The sequence below is a fragment of the Lipotes vexillifer genome, unplaced genomic scaffold (genome assembly GCF_000442215.2).
Source record: "Lipotes vexillifer unplaced genomic scaffold, Lipotes_vexillifer_v1.1 scaffold28, whole genome shotgun sequence".
Lineage (NCBI taxonomy): Eukaryota > Metazoa > Chordata > Mammalia > Artiodactyla > Lipotidae > Lipotes > Lipotes vexillifer.
In genome coordinates, this window is record NW_006793929.1 from 1,296,698 (window position 1) to 1,313,018 (window position 16,321).

Here is a 16,321-nt window from a genome sequence, read left to right on the forward strand (position 1 = left end):
GAATGCCTCCTCCCGGCACCCGGACCTTGACAGTCCAGAGACGCAGAAAAGTCAAGTTCCAAAGAATCAACCTTTGCCATCTAAGTTAGCACCGTTCAATAAAACCTTCTGCGGTGATGGAACCGTTCTCTTCTGTGCTGCCCAATTCAGGAGGCACCCGCCACATGTGGTTAACTGAGCACTGACTGCAATGTGGGCAGTACAACCGGGAAGATGAATTTTAATTTTATTTACCTTTAATTAATTTAACCTAAAATTTTCTAGCTTCACTTGGCTAGTGGCTCCCATATCAGGACAGCGTAGATGGTCATGTACACCTACACGGCCGCGGTGCTTATCTGACATGAGAAGAAAGAGCTGGAAACCTCAGAGAGGGTGCACGCACCCAGCAAAGGATGGACAAGGGGCAGAAGGTCCTACAAGCCAGGGTGGAAAGCCTTGCGAAGAGCCACAGACACAGTGCAAAGAGCTACCGCATTTAAACAGTTGCTGGGGACAGTCCTTTTCTTTCATTAGCTAAACAGATCTCGCTGGGTAATTTATATGCTAGCACAACATGCAGTCATTACTCTGTGGTGCCTTCATAAACTTACTAGCGTGTGTTCCCCTTTTACACGGCTGTAATGATTGTGTGCTGTGTGCCAGGCACGCCGTGTGCTCAGTCACCGGTCAGGGCACACAGGGACAGAGGCAGCTGGCAGGGGACAAGGGGGGAGGCGCGTTTAACATGGACCCGCTTCTGGTTATTGGTTACAGAGCAGAACTTACTCAAAGCATGTGCCACAAAATGTTAATAGTCACCACATATTCGTCTTCAGCTGTGTCTTTTTTGGGAAATGACAAATTTTTAACAAAGATGAACAAGTTTCCTTCTTGTGAGAATTATTCTCAGAACTTACTGAGCGGCGCTCCCGCACGCATGTGGAACCTGCTTTCAGAGGGACAGCTTGTACTTGGGCAGGAGTAACAACAGAAAAGGCCGACGTTTTACATACTGAAATGTTCTAGATCTTCCTGACAATAAATTTGGCGACTTTTATAAAAAGTCAATAGTCTTACACATGAAAATCTCTCCAACAATTTTGGGCGGCCACAGGCTACAACCTGGTTCTGACGGAGAGAGGAGCAGGGGGATCGCCAGAGGAAGCCGATCCTGGCCGCCCCCATCTCCCCCAGATTTCAAGGTTCTCTTAGGAACTTCAAGGCTGTGCCTAAGAACTCAACCGGGACACGTAAACCCACACGTGCCCTTCAAAAAGTAAAGTCCTTCCAGCCAGGAAGCAAAAGAAGGTGAAAGGTAAGATGATTAGGTCAAGGAACTAAAACTAAAACCTCTCTGTTTCTGTGTAAAAAAACCCAAACCAAACAAACAAAAGAAACTTACAAAAATGACGCAGTATAAAGATGGCGCTGTGGACGGAACTCTGTCTCTTCAAGATACCTATGCTGAAATCTTAATTCCCAGTACCTCAGAATGTGACTGTAACTGGAGAAAGGTCCTTCGTAAAGGTAATTAAGGTAACAAGAGGTCATATAGGTGGGCCCTAATCCAGTATCACTGGTGTCCCTATAAGAAGAGATCAGGACACAGACGCACAAAGAGAAAACACCATGTGAAGACACAGGGAGAAGACGGTCACCTACACGCCACGGAGAGAGACCTCAGAGGAAACCCAACACGCTGGCAGCTCATTCATGGACCTCTAGTCCCCAGGACTCTTGAGGAAATAAACTGCTGTTGTTTAAGCCACGCAGTCTATGGTATTTTATTATGGCAGCCTCAGCAAACTAATAAAGATGCCAAAGTAATGATAACTTTGAACTCAAATTTCACATGCACTTTAAATACACTGGTTCCTTCTTACATAAAACTGCAATGAGACATGTTATTACAGCTCCTGAGCTGTGTTCTCTAATGAGGTACTTTGCTATTTTATGACTTTATAAGGTTACTCTTCTAACTTAACCTCAGACTGACCATCAAAATGTCATGTTTCCCATTTCTGATACTACCACGTCCTTGGGCATTATTTACTAGGGAGTCAGGAGGCTTCAGAACTAACCCATCATAAAATGGCATTTGGGTCATTTAATATTTTTGGCCTATAACAGAAATTTCTAAGTTAGTTCAGATACACTTTTCTTAGGCTTAAGAACATGCATCTAAAAATACCACTAAATCCACTGTTAAGAGAGTTAAAACTTTTAACCACAAATGAATAAAAAAAAAACCTTTCACCAACAGTATACTCTCTTGAACTTTCCCACCACCAACACCTGGAAGCTTTGTGAAGCTAACGCAGGCTGCTTTACAAAAGCAGGAGAGGATGATCTGAAATGGTACCTGGATTACTACATGGCTTAGAGAAATTTCTTAGAAAGAGGTACCTACCATAGAAAGCAAGTCTAAATATTTAATAATTGTGAAATGAACTGCCCTACACACAAAAATTACATCTGTTCAAGGCCCCAAAAGGGCAACCACTTTCCAGTTACGATGAATTATACTTGATTTCTCCAAAGAGAAAGGTTTTTGCATGCTAGATTAGCTATAGCCACACTGCACAAGAAAGTAAAATAACTAACCATCCTGCCCATTAGGTGAGAAAGGTGCGCCTTTCTGGACATTTTACTTCAACCTGAGTTAACAAGACACAATCCTTCATTTCAGGTTTTCTCCTTCCTAATATGGTTTATACATTTTCTACTTTTAAAACTATTTGTTTAGTAAACTCAGAAAATTATCACTAGTTTGGAAGGACAATTTTCTAAGTAGGGGAATCGATTTTCAAAACTTTATCTTGGGTCTAGAAGTACACTATTTCAATTCTGATTTATATCAAGGACCAAAAGTCAATTTCATCATATTCTTTTAAATATGACTTCTTAGAATTCCTTGATCTTGGAACTTGAGAAATACTTAAAGTAAAACACAATGAGAGGCAAAACTAAACTCTTATATTAAGGTTCTGATAAATCAACTGAAAGGATATTCATTGTGGAGTTCTAAATTTTGTTTCCCATGGCACTCAATAAAAGATTTAAAAATTTTAATTCGTTTTTTAAAAAAGAAAGAAACGTTATACATCTATGAAAAGCGCTAATGAATACTTACAATAAATAAAAGTTAAAAAGAAACGATCTGTATTTACCTGGTAGATTGGTAACTAGCTGACCTCTGATAAAATCATCTACTTCTTCTGGTTTTAAGTGGTACTGGCCATCCGGTTTTGCTTTCCTAGTTGCCATTCTAGCCAGGAGAATATTAGAACCTATAAATTTTTTTTAAAAAAAAAGGAAAGAAAGAAGTCATTCAAGAAATATTCACAATTATTTTCAAAATTTCTTAACAACGACATCTAGAGACAGGTTACCTATCAAATTTCTGAAGAGAATGAAAATAATGTGCAACTTTGATCATTTCAAACACAGTACAAAACTGGCAGAATTCTGTTAAGTATTACAGATTATAACCAGCATGTTTCCTGGACAGATGTTACCCTCTGTTCCAAAACACGTGACATTTCAACATCTCCTACCCAGGTAAAGGAATAGAGAAAACAGTCCTAACCTAAGATCGGAGGTTTACAGGAACTGTGGGCAATGACCAGCAATCAGTTCATTTTACCAACCAATGTTTATTTGTTTGTTTTCGGCTGCGCCGTGTGGCTGGCGGGATCTTAGTCCCCTGCCCAGGAGTCGAACCCGGGCCCCCTCCAGTGGAAGCGCAAAGTCCTAACCACTGGAACACCAGGGAAGTGCCTCATTTTACCAACCAATGGATCCACGCTGGGTAGAAATAAGGCCAAAGAAATGCCACTGGACTTGGGGAGGAGAAGCCCAAAGAACCAGAGGTCTCGCTGTATGATCAGAACACGTGGAGTAGAAACTGAGGGTATGGGCGTCTTAAAAAAGAAGACAGACAGTGACCGCGAGGTCCCAGGTGTGTGAACGGACACAGACAACTAACGCAGAGCAGAGAGAAGGCTACTGGAGCCCGAGAAGGTATCAGGCATCTGAGAAATACCTAAATGGGGTCAGATGAGCTTCTGTGTAAATAATAAAATCTCCACGAATTACAGACGACTTCTACAAAGCACATATCTTAGTTTTACAGGAGACTTACATTAAAAACAGTGTGTTTTCCTAGGGTACATGTATAGATATTCATGAAGGGAAAAAGTACTGGAAAGGCACACTAAAATGATAAAAGTGGTGAGTTCTGAAGAAAAGAGCGCTGAGAAGTGGAAACATCATTTGGGATTTTTGTCTTAATTATGTGCTTGAACTTAAATGGACAAATTCATGTCATCCCACTTGTAAGTTTAAAATAAACACAATGTACAACGAAGAACTGAACCTGTGCCTGACAGTGGACTCCAGAAGGCAAGTCCTAAGCGAATGCTGAGAAGGGTGCGCGGGCCACACACCGGGGAGCCAAAGGGCAGCCTGCTCGTAACCCAGGGGGTGCTGTTAATGTGCTCCTCACGCTCTTTATGTTCTGCAGCTTACGACGTTCTGACATCTTAAAAATCCCTCCGACGGGGAGCGCCTGCCCTCCCAGGGCTGGTTAATCCCTAAAGACAGCAAGCAAGTTCCTGGGGGTGCGCCTCTCACACCCACACCAGACACCCCAGACACCCCAAGAGAGGCTCATCAAACTCACAGACCCCAAGAGAGGCTCTGGCCGAGGATCTCCCCTCACTCCTGCTTCTGCCTCCAGACCTGCACGTGGCGCTCCCGCACGAGGCCCTGCGTGGGGCTGCACGCCCTGCCCTCCTCTCGGGACAGGTACGCAGTAAAGATCTCCTATGGGTAGAGGCACTGGGCTCGCTCAGACAGGAGGGACACGGGGAAGCTCAGGGTGACAGAGGGGGCTCCAGAGCACACAGCTGCGAGAGTCGACAAGAGGAGGACCAATGATGGGAAGGGCTGAGGAAGCAAACACTGGGCTTAGAGACAAAACAGAACAGGGAGGGGGAGGGGATAATGGGGTGTGTGTGTGGATGAGTCAATAACAGCAACTTCTGACCCCGAGAGAGTGAAGACAGGGCTGGCTGAGCAGTCCAGGAAGCTTCAGAAAGTAACTGAGTTACCACAAGATGCAACAGCATGGAACTCCAAACCCCACTCACACTGCACTGCCTTAAATACCGCCTCTGTTCACTTGAAAAACATACTGTTGACATACACTGCATCCAATATTCCCCATTTTTGAAGAACAAGAAATATTCCAACTTGTTTATTCCAAAGATGTTATCACTTACTTACGTTTCCAACACTTTCATCTCATGCTTTGCCCAACTGTGAGCCACGCCGAGAACTGTTTCAGAAGTGGGAGACCTACGCGGTACGGTGATAAAAACGAAACCTAAAAATCACTCCTAAAAATCAAGTGGTATTCAACGATCCCAGAGCACTGCTTTGAGGAAAATGAGTAGTACAAGATACGCTGGCTACTAACCGATTCCCACAGAGGCAGCGCATTTAGTCTGGTCTTTGATTTCCGTGCGGACAGCGTTTGCAAATTCGTCAGGAGTGAGTCTGGTCTCTGCGAGGATTTCAGTGATGTCTACCAGAGCTTCATCACAGCTGACAGCTTCGATGCTATGTGTGTAGCTGCCAACACAGAGCAAAGGCAACGAATCACAGCCACAGCTTAACATCAAGCAGCCACATGTGGCAAAATAGGCATTCCTATGGTATCTTTCTTTGACACTTCCTTACAAGACTTAAAATGCTAAAAATATTAGCAGTTTAACTGAACTGGCCCAAGTGCCCCTATTTAGTCACTTAACTTTTGATTGCAAAGTTAATCAATGTTTTCTTTTTTTCCATATTAACTGCCAAAAATACAACAGAAATGACCATTTCAGTTTCCCTATACTGAGAAAACCGTTGTAAACCTCTGAATAGTTGAAAAGTAGTAAGTGAACTGGAATTGTCACAACACTTAATTTCAAAAATGTTCAAACACGATTTACCAGAATCCTTGAGGAACAGAAAAATCACACAAATCAAACAAGCAATTGACAGTCTCCTCAACAAGAACGCCCAGGATACAGTGGATATGATGATGGCCAAGCACCCAGATGCCTGTCCAGGGCACCAGCAACACCCCCGCACGTGTGAATACGCTGGGTTCTGACTGCTGCTGCTGTTTGGTCACGATCTACTCACACAAAGGACTGTGCCAATTCTCCACAGAAGAGGAAAAGGAAGAGAGGAATCACCACGTGGCTCTGATGCTAATTAAATATGTGAACCACAAGGCCAGCAGAGGCCTCAGGGCCAGAAATGCATCTCCAATAATCCACCTGGTAAAGTACCAGGAGGGCCAGGCCTCGCCTCTCACTACACCTTACTGTAGGTTATGAATCAGATTAATTACTATCAATAATCATTTAAGAAATGAGTGTTTTGTTAGGCTTAACTCCAGAGAGAAATCTGCAAGAGCAGAAGGGTATTCCTGATATGGAAGCTGCTCTGAGGCGTGGAAGAATATGAAGCAGAGGCAGGATTTCCAAAGGTGGAAGGAGAACAAGGAACTTTTTTCCCCAAAGAACAGCCACGTGCCACTAACAATGTCTCCACCCACTAAAATTATATGATAGCGTCCACCAAACCCCCCGATCCAAGGTGCAGGCTGGCTGCCCGCTCCAGGGCCTCCGTAACCAGAACACGCAGCACCCAGCTCAGCCACCCGCTCCCAGCCCACACGCGGCGCTGCTACTGACCGCAGCTTTGGAACAGGACTTCAAAAGCACTCTCTCCACCTGGTAACACTGACATTCCCACATTGGGGTCTTAAGGACAGCTGTGACTGTAACTGGCTTGTCATTCAGCCCTAAGTCCACAGACTGATGCCAGATAACTTCACCTGCCCCTCTATGTTTCTCTCTCCTGCTAAAGTAAGGTCCTCAAAGGCAGAGCCTGGATCTGACTCCACTCTCATAGGATTGGCAGCATCAACAGTGGTTTGCACTTGGTAGATACTCCATAAACAGGTGTTCAAAGTAACGCGTGAAGAAAGGAGGGGAAGAAGTGAAGATAGAGGCAAGAACCTCCCTCAGAACATCAACACAGCCCAAGGGCTGGCGGACCCTGGTCTGCTGTCTAGAGACCTGTTTTGGTGAATAAAGACTGAAGGGAGCAGAGCCGAACCCGCACCTCGTCTGTGACTGCTGCCACTGTCCACGGCAGGGCTGAGCAGCTGGGACAATGACCTCATCCGGCCTTTTATGGAGAAAATATGCCAACTCCAGCTGTAGAGTATACAGGGCCTGACATATACTTATCTAAAATTTTGAGTTTTGAATTAACACTCAATATACCTACACTGTAAATATTCTAAAAGTTAATCTCTTCTTCTCAAGCCAACTAATCACCCACCTTGAAACTACAGCTGACCCTTGAACAACACGGGTTTGGACTGCACGGGACCACGTATACCTGGATTTTGTCAGCAGTAAACACTGGAGCGCTATGCGATCCCCGACACGGAGGAGCCACGGGCGTAGAGGGCAGCTGCCACGACACGTGGCCCTCCACCACATGGAGCACAGCACCGCACCACCCCAAGTTGTGCAAGAGCCAGCTGTACTGCTAGAACCTTTCATGAAAACTAACTTTTGGCATCCCTCATGATTTTAGAGGACACAGGGTTTGACAAAGTCTCTACTTGTTAACATATAGTTCTCATTTTAAACAAAACCATAATTCAAATGTAATAAAAGAGAATGACCAGGTGAAAAACTCCAATCCTTCAGCTGTCTGGTTCCACGGAGGGAAACCTGGAACTGCTGACGAGAAGTCACGCAGGCACAGAATCAGATTGACATCACCACCAGGGAGCAACTGAACGATCCCAGCCGTGCAAACACGTCCCTGAGGCCTGAGCCCTGCTCCGGGAGGTGCTTGTGGGAAGGAGAGGGGGCCGTGGCACCAGAAGGCAGAGGAGCAGGTTCCCGGAAGAGAGGCGCGTCCAGCAGAAGCGACCCCGACAGGCCTGGGGAAACTGTTCTCTCTTCAACATTAGGTAAAAGCAGTAAAGGAACAGACAGGAGAGTGAGCGCAGCACACAATGTACCTGGCCAGTGTCTCGTACATCGTTCGTGCAACTTCCTTATATGCGTGAAAATCATAGGGGACAGCCTGAAGATTGGGACAAAGTTGTTTCGCTTGCCCGAAAAACATTCCATTCCTAATGCCAACTTGTCTAGAGAAAGAACAAAATACAGTGGAGGTTAGACTAGGAATTTTTAAATGCCAAATCAAGTATCAAATACTGATAGTATCTCTCTCCCCAAGCCACTGATACACAATTTTCATTTAACTCCACTTTCATGAGGGGTAAAAAACAGGCATTAAGACAACTTACAGGTTTGTTTCCCCCCCCCAAAAGGAAACTGACAAGATTGTCTGATGCGTGTAAGTGACATGTGCAGATGTGCCCAAGTACGCTATTCAAAGGCCAGGTTTGGCTCCTGCCTCTGTGAAGACGTCTCCTGAGACTCAGACCTCTGGCGCCTGTGCAGAGATGCCAGCATACCACACGTCGGTGATACCACAACCACCGCAGAGCAGGAGCGTGCTGTCAAAACGGTCTGCTTCCCCTCACACATGGCCCGGTTCGGCCAGGGCTCAATCCCCCAAAGACAAAGAATATAAACAGCAGAACCACACAAAACAGCGCTATGCGACAGACAGACACAGTGTACTCATCCTATTACCACCCAATTCCCAATTGACCAATTCCAAGCTCCTGCGGTGGCTCCACAGTGGCTGAGATGCCAACAGCATTGGACATGGTGGGACATCACTCTGGGCAGGGGCCAGGGTTCCAGAACTTTGAGGGACCTAATTGAAAATGGTAAATTTCAAATCTTTTGCGTGTCTCCACGCCCCACTTACCTGTGGTAATTTGGAGCATTCAGCACAAAACTGTAATCATGGAATTATACATAATGAGTACAATTCCATGTTACTACTATGCAATGAATCGAAAAAATATCTTACAGTAAAAACACAAGCAGATAATAATAAGCAATGTTTCCCCAGATTACATACTCATAGGCGTAAATACATCAAATGGTTACTTTATACATCCACCCAATAAATATTTACTCAGTGCTCACTTAGTACGGAGGTGAGCCCTGTGGCACAGAGGCCTGTGGCGCCTGCCCATCACAGACCACCAGTGAGAGCCAAGAAGGAAAAGACTCCGCCAAGCCATTCAGATGAAAGAAATGCAAAATGACATGCATTTTTAACGTATATAAAAACAATAATAGATCATCAGACTGCAAAGCCCAGAGTAGATGAGAAATATCTAATAAGAGGGGAAAATGACAGTAAAGGAAGAGATGATTAACAAATCATGGTGAAGAAAACAATGCTTTCATTCATTTAACAAAAATTTATGTCTCGGGCACTATGTGAATAAAGCGTATCCCATGACATCCATGAGGATGACCTGCACTGGCCTAGGAGAGGACGGATTCAAGGTGACGGACCTGGTTCATAAGGCAGGGAAGTGTGTGCAAAGGAGTTCACAAGTCTGCAGAGAAGTGCATAAACAAGCTGAAACGTTCCAGTAATGCTAGATACATAGGTTCAGCATGTAAAAAAGCTAAACTTACAAATTAAAGGTAATTATTCATTGTTAAAGGAATGTCTTACATAATTCCTGTAAGCACAATACTCTTATATTTACAATAAATTCATTTTCAAATTTTTCACTTACACAAAAAATTTCAGGGACATATTACTTAGAAAAATGTAATACACCAACTTATGTACTCATGCATACCTACATCTCACAGAGAAATGTTTAGGGATCACTAGACACTGTAAGGAAGTTATGAACAAAAAAAGGGTAAACCTCAGAGGCTTCCCATAACTAAGGGAAGCAAAAGACCTTGAGTTGGTGGTTGGAAAATTAGACTTGTTTCATATAAAATAAATGAGTAGGAATTCCCCAGCGGTCCAGTGGTTAGGACTCATCACTCTCACTGCCAAGGGCTCGGGTTCAATCCCTGGTTGGGGAACTAAGATCCCGCAAGCCATGCGGCACATCCAAAAAAATAAAATAAAATAAGATAAATAAATAAAATAAGATAAATGAGTAAAGACAACTACAAAACAGCTTGGAATAACTTCACTACAGTGACATTTATTCCTCTCCAATGAAGTCCCAGGCAGCAAAGACCACCAGTGCTTCCTAAGCTGCAAACACGGTTCACCCCCAGGTTTAGCGTGAAGGCAGCACACTCCTTCCTCCACATGCTGTATGCTCAGACAGAGGTACTTGGTGTTGCATTAGACAATATTAAAGAAAAGTAACCAGTAAATCACTGTCACTGTCAATTCAATATACCGAAGGACATCCATACCACTAATTAAGGACTGTAAAGGGTCCTTACAAAAGCACGTGAAAACAGAGGTTTAGAAATGACTTCCTCTTAAAAATTTATGATTCTAGGATATTTGTATATCATGACCTATCCGTCTACATTATTCACCTTCTACCTTCCTGTGTATAAAGCTAGTCCTCTATGGCATGAGTACATATTCTGACCCACATATACACATTCTACCTTCCTATGACTTCCACCGTCTCATGTTCACGTTCCATCCTTTGCTGACCCCATTATTATAAAGTCTATGTCTACTGAAAACTCACCAGTGCCTAAAGCTGGGATGACCACGCCCACAACACAGTCCCCACGCCAAGCCCAGAAACATTTCTCTGATCCAACTGTGAATATACTTATTTAAAAAAAAAAAAACTTCTCACTTAAGGAAAATATAACTATTAGATAGCCACACACACACAAAAAAGGGTATTCAAGAGACCTTCATTAGGAATAGCCTTCTAGAAAATGAAAAATTACAATTAAAGGACAGAAACCCCACTGCTGTGGGTTTCATGTTTTTCTTCGCCAACTAAAACAAATTCATTTTCATCACTTTCTGCATCTCCTTAAAATAAACATTTGCCCTCTAAGCGACACTCAAATGGCTTGCAACACAGCATTTGGCCCTCATATATCGTCACCCCAATTATTCTGTAACACATTCAGCTTGACAATCGCCATCTGTGGTACAATACAAAGGCACCATCCAAACACCAACAGAGGCCCGGAGCCAGACATATCTGTGGCTACTGGACTCGGAAGCCACCAGGAGCTGGCAGTGCTTCTAACTTTGGGGTGGCCTTGGTGCTCACTCTCCAGCCAGCGTCCGACCTGGGCTGCCGGGAGAGAAGGGAGATCCTGCAGAGGCAGCACGGAAAGGCGGCGCTTCCGTTTCACCAACAGCAAAATCCAAAGACTGAGCGTGTGTTTCTGGGTTTCGTCACACCCTCCAGATACAGGACACGATGCCCAGTCATCATAAGCACGTTGCCTGTAACTCAGGAGGGGGAAAAGATTAGCCTACTGAGCACAGCGTAAAATCAGCTCTGAACTGCCTGTGCTAATAAAAACATAATAATGCAAAGTGTATTTAGATCTGACGTACCTCTTTCATTAAAGTAAGGTTCAATTCCTTGGCTACATTACCAACTAACAATGAAAAAGATTTAAACATAATTCTGTCAATGAGAAAGGCAAAGTTAGTTCAGGAGTAAAAGTCTGACAAGTCATAAACAGAAAATAATTTAAAATATTTTACGGACTTCCCTGATGGCGCAGCGGTTAAGAATCCGCCTGCTAATGCAGGGGACAAGGGTTCGAGGCCTGGTCCGGGAAGATCCCACATGCCACGGAGCAACTAAGCCCGTGCGCCACAACTACTGAGCCTGCACTCCAGAGCCCACAAGCCACAACTATGGCATGAGTACATATTCTGACCCACATATACACATTCTACCTTCCTATGACTTCCACCGTCTCATGTTCACGTTCCATCCTTTGCTGACCCCATTATTATAAAGTCTATGTCTACTGAAAACTCACCAGTGCCTAAAGCTGGGATGACCACGCCCACAACACAGTCCCCACGCCAAGCCCAGAAACATTTCTCTGATCCAACTGTGAATATACTTATTTAAAAAAAAAAAAACTTCTCACTTAAGGAAAATATAACTATTAGATAGCCACACACACACAAAAAAGGGTATTCAAGAGACCTTCATTAGGAATAGCCTTCTAGAAAATGAAAAATTACAATTAAAGGACAGAAACCCCACTGCTGTGGGTTTCATGTTTTTCTTCGCCAACTAAAACAAATTCATTTTCATCACTTTCTGCATCTCCTTAAAATAAACATTTGCCCTCTAAGCGACACTCAAATGGCTTGCAACACAGCATTTGGCCCTCATATATCGTCACCCCAATTATTCTGTAACACATTCAGCTTGACAATCGCCATCTGTGGTACAATACAAAGGCACCATCCAAACACCAACAGAGGCCCGGAGCCAGACATATCTGTGGCTACTGGACTCGGAAGCCACCAGGAGCTGGCAGTGCTTCTAACTTTGGGGTGGCCTTGGTGCTCACTCTCCAGCCAGCGTCCGACCTGGGCTGCCGGGAGAGAAGGGAGATCCTGCAGAGGCAGCACGGAAAGGCGGCGCTTCCGTTTCACCAACAGCAAAATCCAAAGACTGAGCGTGTGTTTCTGGGTTTCGTCACACCCTCCAGATACAGGACACGATGCCCAGTCATCATAAGCACGTTGCCTGTAACTCAGGAGGGGGAAAAGATTAGCCTACTGAGCACAGCGTAAAATCAGCTCTGAACTGCCTGTGCTAATAAAAACATAATAATGCAAAGTGTATTTAGATCTGACGTACCTCTTTCATTAAAGTAAGGTTCAATTCCTTGGCTACATTACCAACTAACAATGAAAAAGATTTAAACATAATTCTGTCAATGAGAAAGGCAAAGTTAGTTCAGGAGTAAAAGTCTGACAAGTCATAAACAGAAAATAATTTAAAATATTTTACGGACTTCCCTGATGGCGCAGCGGTTAAGAATCCGCCTGCTAATGCAGGGGACAAGGGTTCGAGGCCTGGTCCGGGAAGATCCCACATGCCACGGAGCAACTAAGCCCGTGCGCCACAACTACTGAGCCTGCACTCCAGAGCCCACAAGCCACAATTACTGAGCCCGTGAGCCACAACTACTGAATTCAGCCCACGCGCCTAGAGCCTGCGCTCTGCAACAGGAGAAGCCACCGCAATGAGAAGCCCGTGCACCACAACAAAGAGTAGCCCCCGCTTGCCGCCACTAAAGAAAGCCTGCACACAGCAACAAAGACCCAACACAGCCAAAAATAAATAAATAAATTTATATAAAAATTTTTTTATAATTATGCATGTTTGAATATAATCCTTTTTTCTTAAATATCCTTTTTATAAAATAATTGGCAAGATTTAAGCAAACTACTCTGGTTAGATGATGTTGTGCTGAGATACTTTTTGTTCAGACTGGACTTGCTTGAATAACCCCAACTTTAAATCAAGACTGAAAAATGTTATATATATCAAGTCATTGTATGCGGTTAATGTTACATGTCAATTACATCTCAATTTTTTAAAAGTATGAATGACTAAGCCATAAAGACACTATCTAAAAACAAAAGGCTGAAAAATGTAGCTGATGTGACTTGACTCTGTTTCTATAATTAGTAAATACTTTAACACTTGCCAACAATGTGTAAATAAATGCTTGCTGTGCTATAAAGGTAAAAATGTTTGTGTTCAGTTATCAAGAAAGAAAAAATAAAGAATACTCTTTTAAATTAATCACTTCAGGGGCTTCCCTGGTGGCGCAGCGGTTGAGAGTCCGCCTGCCGATGCAGGGGACACGTGTTCGTGACCCGGTCCGGGAAGATCCCACATGACGCGGAGCGGCTGGGCCCGTGAGCCATGGCCACTGAGCCTGCGCGTCCGGAGCCTGCGCTCCGCGATGGGAGAGGCCACAACAGGGAGAGGCCCGCATATCGCAAAAAAAAAAAAAAAAAAAATGAATCACTTCATTATTACTCCATTTTTACAACTATAATCATCGATTTTTAAAAAACGATTAATTTTTTTAAAGTATGAGGAACATATGATATATGTCTGTTTCTTCTAGTACTGAAACAGCTGGTTGTAATTAGGATTAGTGCTAACAGGTTGACAACACTGCAACTTTAAGTGAGGAGATGATTAGTCATGCCATTATGGAACTGTTTAGTTAAAACTTAACAGGCAATCAAGTTTTAACATAAGTTAAAAAAAAAAATACTATTAGGATGTTTAAATAACAAGGGATTTTTCCTGGTGCTAAAAGGGAACGATCAGAGTAGATGACATTAAGGCCCTCTCCTATTCAAGAATATCTAATTCTTTAATTCTATACTTCAAGAGACAATGGTTTAAAAACGACAATGTCCAGCTTCTTTTGGTTTCCACCATAGGACCCACTGGTTCATCAGGACACTAAGGTATTTATTTAAAGTTATCTAGCATTTGTGAAGGGAAAGAAATGGAAACTGAAGGGATTAAGGCTAGAAATATTTCTTTCCATAACATGTTTCTAACATTTAAGTCATAGGCTTCACCAACATGTCTAAATCCACTTCAAAAGATTATATAAAAATGATTAAGTAAATTAATTATTCATTAAGTATTACAACACCCTTAATTTCTACATACCTGGCTTCGTAACTACAAGATGCAATTTCAGCCTTTGACAAAACAGAATCAATCCCATTTGTTTGTGCGGAATCTTGATTCTCCCACATTGATGAATCTGGTATTTCGGCTTTAAAAATAAAATTTAATGATTGTGTGTTAAAAACTGATTTTCCTTAACTTTCATTCAAGAAATTTGTTTACCAGTCCTTTCACATATAAATGTTCAATAAATTCTAAATATAGTTATCTCCATTGACATTTATCCCCTTATTTAATAAAAGAAAATCTATAACTCTAAAATGGTTTGCTTCCAGTACATTCTTCACCAGCAGTCAGACATAAACTTACAATAAATCAAAAGAGTTCTGTTTTAACAATAGTTTTAAAAAAACATATACCAAAAGATAAGTATAAAATATCCCTTTAAGTCTGCTGAGACAGACAAGGATGAAAAGTGATCAGGAAGATAAACCCCCGCCTACAGCCTCAAAAGGATGACACAGATCTCTGGAATGGGAAACAGTTAGTGGGAAATATAGTAAATTTCTCTGAACGTTCTTGCTGCTTCTTAAAAACTACCTGCAAAACTCAAAGCTAATTAACAACATTTTCAACAAACATCAAATTCCTTCCTACAAGTCATTTGATCAAAAAATAATTTAAAAGGTCACATACCATAAGAAGTTCCATCCTAAATCTAAGCTTTTTCTTTTGAACACACATCAGGTAAAAGAGCTTCACAGTATTATCCCCCCTTTCAGGAAGTTCTACGTTTGGCTTAACAATGCATGTGCAATTAAAAACATTCAAGTGAGATGAGACTATCACTTGCTCTACAGACTACAACTCTAGCCTAAAGAGTAGAGCTCACAAATACGTCTTAATATCCAAACCAAATTTACAGATTCACGCAAGAATACTAAGGCACTCAGTCTAGAAAGCCTACTGACTGCACGCCACGTAACATCACTAGCAAGTGAGAAACAGATTAAAACACAACTTCAGCTATGTCTCTTGGGATACTACTGAGTTCCAAGAAGAATATGCTTTAAAAACATCTATTCTCAGTCATAGTTCTACTATTCTGAACAAACAATCAGTAAAATAAGACTACGATAGCACTTCAGCTAATTCTAGACAAATCTATTTAGAGTACAGTGTAACAACAGGTAACTAACAAACCCAGTATTTATCTATTTATTTCAGAGATATAATGTTCCACAAAAAAATCAGCCAAGTAAAGCACCAGCAGGTAAACATGGCAGAGTGTCCGGCTTTACGAGCTGTAACAACTCTTCCTGGTTTGACCTTAGTAATCATCATCTTTCACCCAACTATGAAACCCACACAAGCAATTCTGGATTCTGGCACCCATACATACGAAGTGTAAGTGCAAATCAAACTCTGAGGATTGACACATTAATGGGGTCAAATTCCACTTGCATCCAAAATAAAATCAGCAGAGTGTACAATCTGAGCCATGATTTCTGATACATTGTGACTAACAGAAGCTGTCCTAGGACAAATTAAAGACAGAACACAGAGCAGACAGCCCAGGGTGCTGAAGGGTTTTGGAAGGCTAAATATCAGCTTTAACAGTCCATTACTCTAAGCTGAAAATCTGTAAGAATTTTGGGGCTGTCAGTATCACAGTTCAACAGGGGCTGCTACTAAACCAAAAAAGAAGAGCTG

General features: G+C 42.6%; 1 protein-coding gene across 1 annotated transcript in view; it reads right to left on the minus strand.

The window, feature by feature from the left end:
* Positions 1-16,321, minus strand: part of REV1 (REV1 DNA directed polymerase) — an 86,412-nt gene that overhangs the window by 15,295 nt on the left and 54,796 nt on the right. Inside the window, exons 9-12 of the mRNA XM_007466892.1 lie at positions 14,648-14,756; positions 8,090-8,218; positions 5,465-5,619; positions 3,153-3,272 (exon numbers count right to left, since the gene is read on the minus strand). Of these exons, the coding sequence (XP_007466954.1) occupies positions 3,153-3,272; positions 5,465-5,619; positions 8,090-8,218; positions 14,648-14,756 (513 nt within the window). The remainder of the gene's footprint in view (positions 1-3,152; positions 3,273-5,464; positions 5,620-8,089; positions 8,219-14,647; positions 14,757-16,321) is intronic.